Source organism: Oryx dammah, unplaced genomic scaffold (genome assembly GCF_014754425.2).
Source record: "Oryx dammah isolate SB20612 unplaced genomic scaffold, SCBI_Odam_1.1 HiC_scaffold_27, whole genome shotgun sequence".
NCBI classification, from domain to species: domain Eukaryota; kingdom Metazoa; phylum Chordata; class Mammalia; order Artiodactyla; family Bovidae; genus Oryx; species Oryx dammah.
The window spans coordinates 36,105,495-36,121,711 of NW_024070211.1; the positions used below are offsets into that span (position 1 = coordinate 36,105,495).

The window sequence follows — 16,217 nt, forward strand, 5'->3', positions numbered from 1 at the left end:
GCGTTTCTCATGATGTACTCTGCATATAAGTTAAATAAGCAGGATGACAATATACAGCCCTGATGTACTCCTTTTCCTATTTGAGCCAGTCTGTTGTTCCATGTCCAGTTCTAACTGTTGTTTCCTGACCTGCATACAGATTTCTTAAGAGGCAGGTCAGGTGGTCCAGTATTCCCATCTCTATCAGAATTTTCCACAGTTTATTGTGATACACACAGTTAAAGGCTTTGGCATATTCAATAAAGCAGAAATAGATATTTTTCTGAAACTCTCTTGCTTTTTTGATGATCCATCAGATGTTGGCAATTTGGTCTCTGGTTCCTCTGCCTTTCCTAAAATCAGCTTGAACATCTGGAAGTTCACAGTATTGTTGAAGCCTGGCTTGGAGAGTTTTGAGCATTACACTGCTAGCATGTGAGATGAGTGCAATTGTGAGGTAGTTTGAGCATTCTTTGGCATTGCCTTTCTTTGGGATTGGAATGAAAACTGAGCTTTTCTAGTCCTGTAGCCACTGCTGAAGTGAAGTGAAGTCACTCCATTGTGTCTGACTCTTTGTGACCACGTGGACTGTAGCCCACCATGCTCCTCTGTCCATGGGATTTTCCAGGCAAGAGTACTGGAGTGGGTTGCCATTTCCTTCTCAGTTTTCCAAATTTGCTGGCATATTGAGTGCAGCACTGTCACAGCATCATCTTTCAGTATTTGAAATAGCTCAACTGGAATTCCATCACCTCTACTAGCTTTATTCATACTGATGCTTCCTAAGGCCCACTTAACTTCACATTCCAGGCTGTCTGGCTCTACGAGAGTTATCAAACCATTGTGATTATCTGGGTCATGAAGATTTTTTTTGTACAGTTCTGTGTTCTTGCCACCTCGTCTTAATATCTTCTGCTTCTATTAAGTCCATATCATTTCTGTCTTTTATTATGTCCATCTTTGCATGAAATGTTCCCTTGGTATCTCTAATTTTCTTGAAGAGATCTCTAGTCTTTCCCATTCTTGTTTTCCTCTATTTCTTTGCACTGATCACTGAGGAAGGCTTTCTTATCTCTCCTTGCTATTCTTTGGAACTCTGCATTCAAATGGGTATAACTTTTCTTTTCTCCTAAAGAGTGCTTATTGAAAAAAGATAACTTCCATTCTTACTTTGATTTGGTCAGAATATAATTTAAAATTATGAACTATACCAGAAATAAACTGCTCAATGTCGGTAACAAATGTCAGGGGAATTTTTTCAGTTCAATTTAACAAATGTTCATTGATTAACTGTTGTTTCAAATTTGACGTAATAGGTACAGCACTGAAAAATATCCCCTGCCTTCATGGAGTTTAGTCTCAATACTTCAGGTATAAATCATGTGCTATGTATGTTAAATTTAACACATTGGAGAGGAGTGCAGTTTACAATTTACTTAGTACCCAAAAAAGCTATTTTTTTTACTTGACTTGCACATATTAATCTAGTAGGAAGTGTCTGAGACACAAACATATTTAAATGTTTAGTGGAGTTATTGAAATAATGAAACTATACTTTTTTCATAGACATTTGTATTTAATATATCTTATTATATTTCAGTTCAGTTCAGTCACTCAGTCGTGTCTGACTCTTTATGACCCCATGAACTACATACAGCACGCCAGGCCTCCCTGTCCATCACCAACTCCCTGAGCCTAGCCAAACTCGTGTCCATTGAGTCGGTGATGCCACACAACCATCTAATCCTCTGTCATCCCCTTCTCTTCCTGCCCTCAATCTTTCCCAGCCTCGGGGTCTTTTCAAATGAGTCAACTCTTCGCATCAGGTGGCTACAGTATTGGAGTTTCAGCTTCAACATCATTCTTTTCAATGAACACCCAGGACTGATCTCCTTTAGGATGGACTGTTTGGATCTTCTTGCAGTCCAAGGGACTCTCAAGAGTCTTCTCCAACACCACAGTTCAAAAGCATCAATGGCATTTTTATACAAGACAGTTTTGTTCTGTGAACTTGCTGGAAATATTTTTATATAATATCATAAGACTAGATAGCAGATTTTTTTCCTACCAATTGTTTCAGTGACCAAGAATCTATTTGTATCTGTCTTTATTTACTCTGATATATTTCCTGCAAGGAAAATGATGTTAAATGGAATGAGATTAGTGTACCTTGAACTCATTTAGTTATTCAACATTTTTTGAATCCTTCTATACTTTCAGGCATCTTTGTTTGAATTTCAACTAAATCTGTGCCTCATTTGCCTAGATCCTTTGAAATTGTCTTGTTACATGATTTTAACATATAATTATTAATCACAATTTCATGCTGCTAGTGGAATAGAAACTCTTGGTATAACAAAGTTGACACAAGCTGTTAGCGAAGGTATAGCCAGACATTTTTCTGGTATCATCCTAGATAAATATCTTAACAAGATTTTCTCTTTTTCTAATCTTTGTCCCTTTTTTCTAATCTAAACAGATAATTTTAGAAAAGCTTTTATGGTCAATAACTTTATGGCCTTTCCTAGTGGCTCAGACAGTAAAGTGTCTGCCTACAACACAGGAGACCCAGGTTCAATCCATAGGTGGGGAAGATCTCCTGGAGAAGGAAATGTCAACCCACTCCAGTATTCTTGCCTGGAAAATCCCATGGACATAGGAGCCTGGTTACAGTTATGGGGTCACAAACAGTCAGACAAGACTGAGCAACTTCACTTTCACTTTCTTTCATAGTCAATGAAGGTAGAAATATTAGCTATCCGTTTTTTCAGGTAAATAATCTGTGTCTTTTAGTGACTTTCTTGCAGGTTAATACCTTTCCTAGAATTTTCTTAGTCCTGCAATAAATCTAACTGAGTATATCCACACAGAACATATTAATTAATATTCTAACACTAACACTGTATAAAGTTATGAAATAAATATAAATGATATAAATGAGTAAATGCAATTTGACATTATTTCCTGATGCATATTTAGGTAATCAAGTTTATCAAAAGAAAATATTAGATGAAGGGTACACAAAAACTCTTCTATAAATTTCAATAAAATATACACTTTTTGATTGTGAAATTATGGCATTCAAAGGCAGATTATGGTCTAAGCCAAACATAAAGGGAAAAAAAAAGACTATTTTCAGGGAAAATATACACATACATGAATAAACTATCTATTTAAGTACTAAAATGTTATAAATCCTGCTGACCAGAATTGCTAGCAGATGCTGAGTTTTTAATTCAGAATGATAAAAATATCATCCAGATTGATCATGATTATAGTCTCAATTTAAAATTTGAACATGTAAGATTATACTTGAATTTTTATTGCCTCTTTTTAAAATCCTTTTCCATGTATAAGTCAAGCTCTTGAACAGAGTATTTCTAAGAAATAAATGTCGACATTGGTAGGAGATTAATTCTGTTGAAGAAAGGGATTTGATGTGATTATTATTCAGCATAATATAATCTGATTCTTTTGAATATTTTTAGATAGGAAGTTGTAGATGGATGCTGTGTTCCTTGAGTATGAACTATTTAAATTAAAATGTGACTCCTGAAAAATATACTCTTTCTACAATGTTTGAGCTATTACATTTTCTATTCACATTTTTTAAAGCAGAACTTTTCCAAATCTAGACTGAAAAATAACCTTTGTTTCCTGGATAGCAGTCAAAATCTCCTTTGTCACCTAATGAAGAATTATTCCTAGTGCAGAAGAGCATCACCTAATGTCTCATGAGAAAGCTATTAGTATGAAATCCTCACATTTCTTACATAGAAACTTAATGTCAAACATTAATGCAAAAATCCATTTTCACAATCTTTCTTACCTCTTACATCTCCCTTCTTGCTTTGATGAAGATTGTATGGTTGGGTCATGAAAAATAATGAACTGGGTTGTAGAAGTAGAAAGATGATCTAATTTCTTTGTTTCTTTTTTTTTTCCCTCCCATTTGAGAAAATGGATCCAATAGTCAGTGATAGAATTAATAACGGAAATGGGATTGATTTTAAATGTGGAAAGTCCTACAATGTCAAAATAAATCTGGAGGATTCTATACATGCTATATAGTAGTGTACTTTATATGTGACCTCCAATCTTACTTCCACAAGTACTTTTTTTTATGATGTTACATGTTCCTTTCATTCTTTTATGCTCCTTTTTGGTTTAAGGGGACTCTTGGCTTCCCTCATAGCTCAATTGGTAAAGAATCCACCTGCAGTGCAGGAGACCCCGGTTCAATTCCTGGGTCAGGAAGATCCCCTGGAGAAAAGATAGGCTACCCTCTTCAGTATTCTTGGGCTTCCCTGTGGCTCAGCTGCTAAAAAATCCACCTGCAATGTGAGAGACCTAGGTTGGGAAGATCCCCTGGAGAAGGGAAAGGCTACCTGCTCCAGTATTCTGCCCGGAGAATTCCATGGGCTGTCTAGTCCATGGTGTCTCAAAGAGTCGGACACGACTAAGTGACTTCCATTTCACTCAGACAGTCTTCACTTCCTTTAAAGGTTTAGCTTGGAATACTGCACAGGAGCGGGCTTCCCTGATGGCTCAGGAGATAAATTATCCACCTTCAATACAGGAGACACAGGAGACAAGGGTTCAATCCCTAGGTCAGGAAGCTCCCCTGGAGAAGGAAGCGGCAACCCACTCCAGTATTCTTGCTTGAAAAATCCCATGGACAGGGGACCCTGGTCACTGGGTCACAAAGTGTCCAACACAATTGAGAGACTAAGCACTCACTGCACAGGAGAGACGATTTTCTTAAGGCCAGTAGAGGAGACAGAGTTGGTTGATGTCCTGATATCCCATCCCTCACCTTCCTTACTAACACCCCTGCACATTTTAGGTTTTGTTCGCATAACAATATGTCCACCTTAAGAATTTCTCGCTCACCCTAGGATATTCTTCTGGCCAATAAAATGCAGATTAATCCTTGGGTAAACATCCCGTTTCAAATCAAAAGCCACTTGTTCATTCTTTTGTCTTCTTCTTGCCTTGAATTCAGACGTCTTTAGATGCAGCAGTCATCTTATGCCTGGAATGAACAAAGCCAACATACATAGTAGGTTGTGGGTACTGCAGAATAGCTAAACTAATGTCCACAACTGCCTCTGCTAAGTTTCTTATCATGTGAAAAAAAATAATTGCTTACCTATATAAATCACTGTTAATTGAATTTTGTTTTTTGTATCTGACTGCTTTATGGACTGTTATATGATTTCTCTTGTTTTTGTATTAGACAGGAAGAAAAAATGTAGTATATATTGAGTAGGAAGATGCTATATGTATTTCTAATCAGTTTCTCAAAATGATAAGAATAGTATTTTCAGAGGAAAATAGTATTTTCTACCTTTTTGTCTGGATAATGTAAAGCTATCTGTACAAGAATCTATGTATATAATCAGCCACTGTTCAGAGGGAACAAGTTAGCTGATTAAGGCCAGTGTCATAAAATAAGAATCAAGTAAAAATTGGTTTTGGTGCATTGTATCACAGTCATGCCCTGTTGCAATGAACCAGAGAATATCTATGATATTTTGCTTTGTGTTGTTCTTAAAGAATAATTGGCAGTTCTATTGACTGAATTTGAGATGAATAAAGAATACTTTTGTGATTGAAGCATTAAATTTACCTTCCATTTTGTGCTAATTACTTATCTAACTAACTCCAGTCAATGTCACATTGACTGAAACGATATTTTTAAGGCAAATTTGGCAATTTGCAGAAAGCCTTAAAAATATTCACAATCTGTGAATCTTATTTATAGGGAAAAATAATTTAAAGAGCTAATCAGAGATAACAAGTTAAATTACCAACAAGGGGTGATTGGTTAAATAAATATTGTTTAAGTTACACCCTGGAGTATCATATTCTCCTTATAAATAACACAGAATAATATTTAATTGCCTTTGACTATTAACCATTTAGTATTAACAAAATTATCAGGTTATGAAATATGTATGCAATATTATTCCAATTTCAGAGGAAATAAAACAGAAAAGAGACTGATAGAATCTGTTGCAAACAGTGAAGAGTGTTTCTCTTTGAGTGTTTGAATTATTAGTTTTTATTTTTCTTCGTATTGTTCAATGTTTTCAAATTTCTGCAATCTGTATGACTCAGGAAAAAGGTATTTTATAAGAAATCTTGACTATTAACAAAGTAACTGTAATTTAACCCTGAAGGTAGCTTAAGAGTAAATTATTTTGATTGACTTTGAAAATTATTTGAAATTATTTTTATTTCATCATCAAAAAAGTTGACAACAAATCTATGTTTGTTTGTTTTAATACAGAAATCCTAAATGGCGGCGTCTATGTAGACCAGAACAAATTTCTCTGTTATACAGACACTATTCATTGGCAAGATATTGTTCGGAATCCATGGCCTTCCAACCTGACCCTGGTGTCAACAAATGGTAGCTCAGGATGTGAGTAGCATTATCTTTTTAACGTCTCAAAAGATTCTTCTACCTATTGTTTTCACAAAAATGGCTTATGTGTATCATGTCATAACTAATATTTGAATTTTGACTGCATCCCATTCTATATATCAGAATAAGCTTAAGAGCAATATTGCATGGGAACCTAAAATGCCAGGTCCATGAATCAAGGCGAATTGAAAGTGGTCAAACAGGAGATGGCAAGAGTGAATGTAGACATTCTAGGTAGGAATCAGCGAACTAACATGGACTGGAATGGGTGAATTTAACTCAGATGACCATTATATCTACTACTGCGGAGAGGAATCCCTTAGAAGAAATGGAGTAGCCATCACAGTCAACAAAAGAGTCCGAATTGCAGTACTTGGATGCAGTCTCAAAAATGACAGAATGATCTCTGTTCGTTTCCAAGGCAAACCATTCAATATCACAGTAATCCAAGTCTATGGCCCAGCGCTGAAGAAGCTGAAGTTGAATGGTTCTATGAAGATCTACAAGATCTTTTAGAACTAACACCCAAAAAAGATGTCCTTTTCTTTACAGGGGACGGGAATGCAAAAGTAGGAAGTCAAGAAACACCTGGAGTAACAGGCAAATTTGGCCTGGGAATACGGAATGAAGCAGGGAAAAGACTAATAGAGCTTGCCAAGAAAATGTACTGGTCATAGCAAATACCCTCTTCCAACAATACAAGAGGACTCTACACATGGACATCACCAGATCGTCAACACCAAAATCAGATTGATTATATTTTTTACCACCAAAGATGGAGAAGCTCTATACAGTCAACAAAAACAAGACCAGAAGCTGACTGGGCTCAGATCATGAATTCCTTATTGCCAAATTCAGACTGAAATTGAAGAAAGTAGGGAAAACCCCTAGACCATTCATGTATGACCTAAATCAAATCCCTTATGATTATACAGTGGAAGTGAGAAATAGACTTAAGGACCTAGATCTGATAGATAGAGTGCCTGATGAACTATGGACGAAGGTTCGTGACATTGTATAGGAGACAGGAATCAAGACCATGCCCATGGAAAAGAAGTGCAAAAAAGCAAAATGGGTGTCTGGGGAGACCTTACAAATTGCTGAGAAAAGAAGAGGAGCAAAAAACAAAGGAGAAAAGGAAAGATATAAGCATCTGAATGCAGAGTTCCAAAGAATAGCAAGAAGAGATAAGAAAGCCTTCCTTAGTGATCAATGCAAAGAAATAGAGGAAAAGAACAAAATGGGAAAGACTAGAGATCTCTTCAAGAAAATTAGAGATACCAAGGGAACATTTCATGCAAAGATGGGCTCAATAAAGGACAGAAATGGTATGGACCTAACAGAAGCAGAAGATATTAAGAAGAGGTGGCAAGAATACAGAAGAACTGTATAGAAGAACTGTACAAAAAAAGATGTTGAAGACCAAGATAATCACGATGGTGTGATCACTCATCTAGAGCCAGACATCCTGGAATGTGAAGTCAAATGGGCCTTAGAAAGCATCACTACGAACAAAGCTAGTAGAGATGATGGAATACCAGTTGAGCTACTTCAAATCCTGAAAGATGATGCTGTGAAAGTGCTGCACTCAATATGCCAGCACATTTGGAAAACTCAGCAGTGGCCACAGGACTGGAAAACGTCAGTTTTCATTCCAGTCCCAAAGAAAGGCAATGCCAAAGAATGCTCAAACTACCGCACAATTACACTCATCTCACATGCTAGTAAAGTAATGCTCAAAATTCTCCAAGCCAGGCTTTAGCAATACGTAAACCGAGAAATTCCAGATGTTCAAGCTGGTTATAGAAAAGGCAGAGGAACCAGAGATCAAATGGCCAACATCCACTGAATCATCGAAAAAACAAGAGAGTTCCAGAAAAACATCTATTTCTGCTTTATTGACTATGCCAAAGCCTTTGACTGTGTGGATCACAATAAACTGTGGAAAATGCTGAAAGAGATGGGAATACCAAACCACCTGACCTGCCTCTTGATAAATCTGTATGCAGGTCAGGAAACAACAGTTAGAACTGGACATGGAACAACAGACTGGTTCCAAATAGGAAAAGGAGTACATCAAGGCTATATATTGTCATCCTGCTTATTTAACTTATATGCAGAGTACATCATGAGAAATGCTGGGCTGGAAGAAACACAAGCTGGAATCAAGATTGCCGGGTGAAATATCAATAATCTCAGATATGCAGATGACACCACCCTTATGGCAGAAATTGAAGAGGAGCTGAAAAGCCTCTTGATGAAAGTGAAAGAGGAGAGCGAAAAAGTTGGTTTAAAGCTCACCATTCAGAAAATGAAGATCATGGCATCTGGTCCCATCACTTCATGGGAAATAGATGGGCAAACAGTGGAAACAGTGTCAGACTTTATTTTGGGAGGCTCCAAAATCACTGCAGATGGTGACTGCAGCCATGAAATTAAAAGACACTTACTCCTTGGAAGAAAAGTTATGATCAACCTAGATAGCATATTCAAAAGCAGAGACATTACTTTGCCAACAAAAGTCCGTCTAGTCAAAGCTATGGTTTTTCCAGTGGTCATGTATGGATGTGAGAGTTGGACTGTGAAGAAAGCTGAGAGCCGAAGAATTGGTGCTTTTGAACTAAGATGTTGGAGAAGACTCTTGAGAGTCCCTTGGACTGCAAGGAAATCCAGCCAGTCCATTCTGAAGATCAGCTATGGGAAACTCCGGGAGATGGTGATGGACAGAGAGGCCTGGCGTGCTGCAGTTCCTGGTGTCGCAAAGAGTTGGACATGACTGAATGATTGAACTGAACTGAACTGAAGCTCTTTTTAGACTCATACTCCTTTACAAACTCTCATTTTCTTCACTGAATCCCTTTTGCTCAATCTCAGTCGTGTTACCATATTTCTAAGATCTAAGCCTGTAGCCTGTTGTCTGTATACTTACGGCTGGTGTAGAACTGCTGCTTCAACCTTTTGTTCCTGTTATATCACTGAGAAAATGGTAATAGGACAAAAATGTACTTTCCTATTTAGTGTAATTTTTAGTTAAAAAATAGAAACCCGTGAACATTTTAGAATCTCTAAGCCTTCATTTACCCAAAAAACCTGCATGGTAATACCTTATGACAATTCTAAACACTATAAAAAGAGTGGAGAAATATAGATTTCATGCAGAAGAATTTCATTACATTCTGATTTTAGTCATTAGCCTAATAAACCAAACGATTTCCCATTCTTAAAGTGTTCAGTGTGTCTATCACAGATAATTTATTAGATTCAGAGCATTTAATATGATTAAATGACAAGCAAGTAATATTTGAGCTATCATTAAAACCTTTGGAAATTATTCTGCCTGGATTCTGTTTCACTTTCATAAAGCAGACTATATTGTCCCCACATTTATTATTACTGACAGTTGTATGAGAGCAGAATCTTTATCAAGTGTTAACTTGAATTTTGTATTTCTCATCTAGTATTATATGTATCTCATATGAAATCATAAGTATTTTCACACAGTTCAATAATTATTTGCAATAGTACTAATTGTGTTATAACACTTTGTAGGAAATCAAACTGTAAAGGACAATTAAATTTCTTGATGGTCCTAATAATATAACAGGGAAATATGAGTATATTTGATCTAAACTGACAGCTGTGTTTCTAATAAATGGCTAAAATTTTTAGAAAAAAACTAAAGTAACGTAATTTGCTTGTCACCTTTGAGCAGAAATTTGTATATTATCTTTGTTCAACAGTGTTCAGCTTGCATACCTTGTAAAATTACAAATGAATGAAAAATTAAATCTGTTTATACTAACAAAGCAAGTGATGTGCTTCAGAAATGGCTTCAGTTTTCAGTCTGCCCATATTATAGTATGATTTATATGAAAGGGAAAAATCATATTGTTTGGATAAGAGGAAAGGCCTACTGAATTTCAGCTGATTAGGTACTGGCCTCTAATGCATGAGTAAGATCAAACAAGGATGAAGCCCAAGACAGAAGGAAAAGGTATTGTCATCACCAGCCTTACAGGATGTAGAGCAGTGAGGCCTGAGGGGTTTTCAGCACTTTCATAGACAGCATCTCTTTTTGTTATTCTTTTGAGGGAAATTTTGAATATTGGTGCCTATAACCAAGCAACATTAGCTGCATTTGCCTTTTTTTTTTTTTTGTATTTGCTTTTGAGTGCAAATAATTGCTGGTCACTCTGTGCGACCCCATAGACGGCAGCCCACCAGGCTCCCCCATCCCTGGGATTCTCCAGGCAAGAACACTGGAGTGGGTTGCCATTTCCTTCTCCAAATAATTGCTGGTACAAAACAGTAGATTCACAACAATGATTCTTTACAGATTAACCACAAATTGCTTAATGACATCGGAGAAGGAAATGGCACCCCACTCCAGTAATCTTGCCTGGAAAATCCCATGGATGGAGGAGCCAGGTGGGCTGCAGTCCGTGGGGTCCCTAAGAGTTGGACATGACTAAGCAACTTCACTTTCACTTTTCACTTTCATGCATTGAGAATCCCAGGGATTGGGGAGCCTAGTGGGCTGCCATCTGTGCAGTCACACAGAGTCAGACATGACTGGAGTGACTTAGTAGCAGCAGCAGCAGCAGCTTTATGACATTATTTTTTACATAATGTTCTATTTTCTAACACAGTATACAGAGTGCATGACACCATAGCTGATAGTAATCAATAGCTGGTCTAAGTCAAGTGGGCTTATGGAAGGATCACTACGAACAAAGCTAGTGGAGGTGATAGATTTCTAGTTGAGCTATTTCAAATCCTAAAAGATGATGCTGTGAAAATGCTGCACTCAGTATGCCAGCAAATTTGGAAAACTCAGCAGTGGCCACAGGACTGGAAAAGGTCAGTTTTCATTCCAATCCCAAAGAAAAGCAATGCCAAAGAATGTTCAAACTACCACACAATTGTGCACATCTCACATGCTAGCAAAGTAGTGCTCAAAATTCTCCAAGCCAGACTTCAACTATACGTGAACCGTGAACTTCCAGATGTTCAAGCTGTTTATAGAAAAGGCAGAGGAACCAGAGATCAAATTACCAACATCCGTTGGATTATCAAAAAGGAAGAGAATTCCAGAAAAACATCTATTTCTGCTTTATTGACTATACCAAAGCCTTTGACGCTGTGTATCACAACAAACTGTTGAAAATTGTTTAAGAGATTGGAATACTAGACCACCTGACCTGCCTTCTGAGAAATTTATATGCAGGTAAAGAAGCAACAGTTAGAACTGGACATGGAACAACAGACTGGTTCCAAATGGGGAAAGGAGTATATCAAGGCTGTATGTTGTCACCCTGCTTATTTAACTTATATGCAGAGTATATCATGAAAAATGCTGGGCTGGAAGAAGCACAAGCAGGAATCAAGCCTGCTGGGGGAAATATCAAAAACCTCAAATAAGCAGATGACACCACTTTTATGACCGAAAGTGAAGAAGAACTAAAGAGCCTTAAAGTTAAGAACTAAAGAGCCTCTTGATGAAAGTGAAAGAGGAGAGTGAAAATTTTGGCTTAAAACTCAACATTCACAAAACTACGATTATGGCATCTGGTCCCATCACTTAATGGCAAATAGATGGGGAAACAATGGAAGCCATGAGAGACCTTATTTTTTTAGGCTCCAAAATCACTGCAGATGGTGACTGCAGCCATGGAATTAAAAGACACTTTTGCCTTGGAAGAAAAGCTATGACTAACCTAGACAACTGGAGAAGATGATGGCACCCCACTCCAATACTCTTGCCTTGAAAATCCAATGGGCGGAGGAGCCCAGTAGGCTGCAGTCCATGGGGTCATGAAGAGTCGGACACGACTGAGCGACTTCACTTTCACTTTTCACTTTCATGCATTGGAGAAGGAAATGGCAACTCACTCCAGTGTTCTTGCCTGGAGAATCCCAGGGATGGGGAGCCTGGTGGGCTGCCGTCTATGGGGTCGCACAGAGTCAGACACGACTGAAGCGACTCAGCAGCAGCAGCAGCAACCTAGACAACATATTAAAAAGCAGAGACATTACCTAACCAAAAAAGGTCTGTCTAGTCAAAGCTATGGTTTTTCCAGTAGTCATATATAGATGTAAGAGTTGGACTATAAAGAAAGTTGAGCACCAAAGAACTGATGCTTTTGAACTATGGTGTTGGAGAAGACTCTTGAGAGTCCCTTGGACTGCAAGGAAATACAACCAGTCAATCCTGGAGAAAATCAATCCTGAGTATTCATTGGAAGGACTGATGCTGAAGCCGAAGCCCCAATACTTTGGCCACCTGATGTGAAGAACTGACTCATTGGAAAAGACCCTGATGCTGCAAAAGAGTCAAGGTGGGAGGAGAAGGGGGCAAATGGGATGAGATATTTGGAAGGCATCACCGACGTGATGGACATGAGTTTGAGTGAACTCCTGGAGTTGGTGATGGGCAGGGAGGCCTGGCATGCTGCAGTAAATGGGGTCGCAAAGAGTCGGACACGCTGAGAGACTGAACTGAACTGAACTTCCTAATGGCTTTATCCTGAGTCAGTCGCTTCATTTATCTTCTTGCCATGGTTGATTATTGGCGGTTCTTGTGGTGTTAAATTTAACTTCCACATTGAGTCCCAGAACTACACACCACCAACCAATCAAATCACCCAAGTTAAGAATTTAGTTGATTTCACCTTATCTTTGTTTCTTGGCATTTATTTAATCACTAAATGATACTGAATTTGCCTGTTTCTTTATTATACATACTTTTAAGTTACCATTGCTCTAGTTCAGGATTTCATCTATTGCCTGAGTTATTGGAACACTCTCCAAATTCTTAATATTTTTTTGAGTCCATGACCTTGTAGCAGTCTGATGAAATCTATAGTCACTTTCTGATAATACTTAAATGAATAGGCATAAAATAAATATTTTATAATATACATCAGTATGCATATTAATAAATTTATAAAGGATTACAATGAAAAAAATTATGTTGAAACACACCAGTCAGCATACTTAAATCTATGATATAGTAATATGCTTTTTAATTATATTACATAAAGTATTCAAACAGTGGAATTAATATTCAGTGTGGTTTGAAGTGGTGATTGGCATAAATATTATTTTAAAAAGGAAAGTCTCTTTAGCAAATGTGTTGACAAAACCTGATAGCCACAAGCACAAAATTGAAGTTAAATTTTTATCTTACACTATATATCAACATGAAATAAAGATCTAAATGTAAGACCTCAAACTAATGTAACACTTCCCCCATCAAGTTTGAAAACCTCCTAAATTCTATCCACAGACCTTTTAGGGGGGTCCAAGGATCCTTGGTTAAGTGCCGCCGTATTTAGGTACTCTGCTTGCCTTTAGTCCTGACAACTCCACTGGACAAAATGCTCGCAAGGGCTCAGTTTAATGGAAATCTAATCATGCTGCTACTGCTGCTGCTGCTAAGTCACTTCAGTTGTGTCCGACTCTGTGTGACCCCATAGATGGCAGCCTACCAGGCTGCCCTGTCCCTGGGATTCTGCAGGCAAGAACACTGGAGTGGGTTGCCATTTCCTTCTCCAGTGCATGAAAGTGAAGTCGCTCAGTCGTGTCAGACTCTTCACGACCCCGTGGACTGCAGCCCACCAGGCTCTTCTGCCCATGGGATTTTCCAGGCAAGAGTACTGGAGTGGGGTGCCATTGCCTTCTCCGAATCTAATCATGACCTTGTCTAAAAACCATCACTGCAAGTGTTAGTTAGGGTTAAATCGGAACAAATTCAAAGGTTTGGACTTTTCAGCAGATTCCTACTTATTTTCCCCCTTTATGGAATGAGTTCTTTCAATTCTTTTGTCTGTATTGCTCTTCCATTTCTGTTTGCCAGACAAAACTTTGTTCATACATTCAGACACTTGTCAGTTGTTCTCTCTTCTAAGAAGTATTCTCTTCTACTGTCTAGATTAGGTAATGTTTTCTGTGTAACCCTATAACGACCAGTGCTGAATGCTGGCATGCTGCCTCACTCTAAAATAAAAAGTCCTTGTGTAGAATGCCCACTTTTATCATTTTTCCTCTGTTCTAGCATATGATAGATGGATAACAGATATGTATTGAATAAATAAATAAGTGAAATAGATCAGGTCATAAACAGGAAAATCAGATGGATTCAAATTATATTTTAAAGAGAATATCCATCATTTATATTAAAGAGAATAGATCTGAAAAATAAATCATAGTCAACAGACAGGTAGCTTATACATTTCAGGTATTTTTCAGGTAAGTATGCCAATATGCATCTATATGCTTAATTTAATTTATATTTATATAATTATGTTACACTATTTCTATTAATTATATTTATGTTCTATCTATTTCTATGTGTTATTATATTTATAACAGTTGTAAGATAAAATATCTGTGTATGTTTCCTTTAGTGTTTAGAGACACTGATTTGTGTAATAATTATAAATATGTACAAATCACATATTTTTGACAAAGAATTTAATAATATTTGATTACTAAATTATATTTTGCAAGATATTTCTAATTATGCTTTTGGGTATGAGTACAATACTAATTCTTAAAGTAGAAAAGTACAATGTTTTCAAGAGCAACCGGGCCATTTATTGACATAATGTTTTGTCTATAACCAAAACATTGAGGAAAAGGTTTGAAGGGCCTGAAGTTTAATATTACTTATTTAAAAATATGTTATTTCAGAATAATTATAACCAAATTGTATTTTTCAAAATACTTGAGAAATCTCAATCTAAACTTTAGCAGAATAAAGAAGAAATGAGTCTTCTTTCTCATACAGATCCCTAGCAAGACTGATAATATTCTAACATTATTGAAGAGCTATATCAATAGGGCATATTAAATAAACTACCCTTTTCAGTGAAAAAACCATATAGTGAATGATGTTTCACTTATTTGGAACTCTGTAATGACACTCAATAATGTCAAAATGCTGGAAATTAGTCACTCACTAAAAATTAAGCAAATGCCAGCAAATCAGGACCTAAATATGAAAAAATAGATGACAGTATGTTCTAAGATGTATAGTTAAGAGAATGGATTTATTAGCCAAACAGGTTTGTTTGAAATCTAAGTAGTTAGTTTGAAATCTAACTTGCCTCTTAATATTAATAGTTATGTGACCTTGGGCAAGTTACTTATGCTTTTAACATCTCAATTTCCACAACTAGAAAAGGAGAGTGTGAAGAACTGAGCTGAGCTGCAAGACTTCATGGTGGTCAGTTAAAATACAGAACCAATAAGAAGATAATACTCACGCTTTTAATCACTTATGGCAATAGTATAAGCAAGAAGCTACACTGGAGGAAGCGTGAAGTCCGTGGTGTCATTTTTCACCAGAAAACAGAATGGAGAAAAAGTGTCTTAAAGTGTCCCCACCCCTCTAAAGACATTTCATCAACGGCATCCAAGGAAGGTATTTGGTATAGAGGCCTCCAGAGGCACTGTCACTATGCCAATGGCTGGTCAGGGAGCTGTGGGTTCCCCTTGACTGCTCTCCCTGTAGAGACTTCAACGCTTTGATGTGCACCATCTTTGCTGTGAGGAGGGCTGCTCTCTGTGAGCTTAGCCAGGTAAAGATTTTGTAGCTATTTGTGGCCATGCTTGAAATATCACACATATGGTCTTGGCTAGGAGCTTATATTATCAACTTCTTAGGGTTATTATGGGTTATTGTGAGGAAGGGTTTCTTATGAGGAAGAAATGAATTAATATGTGTCAAAATTTGAGTGATTTCTTATTTTAAATACAGGATGCTTGGGACTAGTGCACTGGGATGACCCAGAGGGAGTGG

The 16,217-nt window shown here is 37.2% G+C and overlaps 1 protein-coding gene across 1 annotated transcript in view; it reads left to right on the forward strand.

The window, feature by feature from the left end:
• LOC120854102 (receptor tyrosine-protein kinase erbB-4) overlaps positions 1–16,217 on the forward strand; it is a 1,232,614-nt gene that overhangs the window by 857,283 nt on the left and 359,114 nt on the right. The window contains exon 4 of the mRNA XM_040227918.1: positions 6,275–6,409. Coding sequence (XP_040083852.1) covers positions 6,275–6,409 — 135 coding nt within the window. The remainder of the gene's footprint in view (positions 1–6,274; positions 6,410–16,217) is intronic.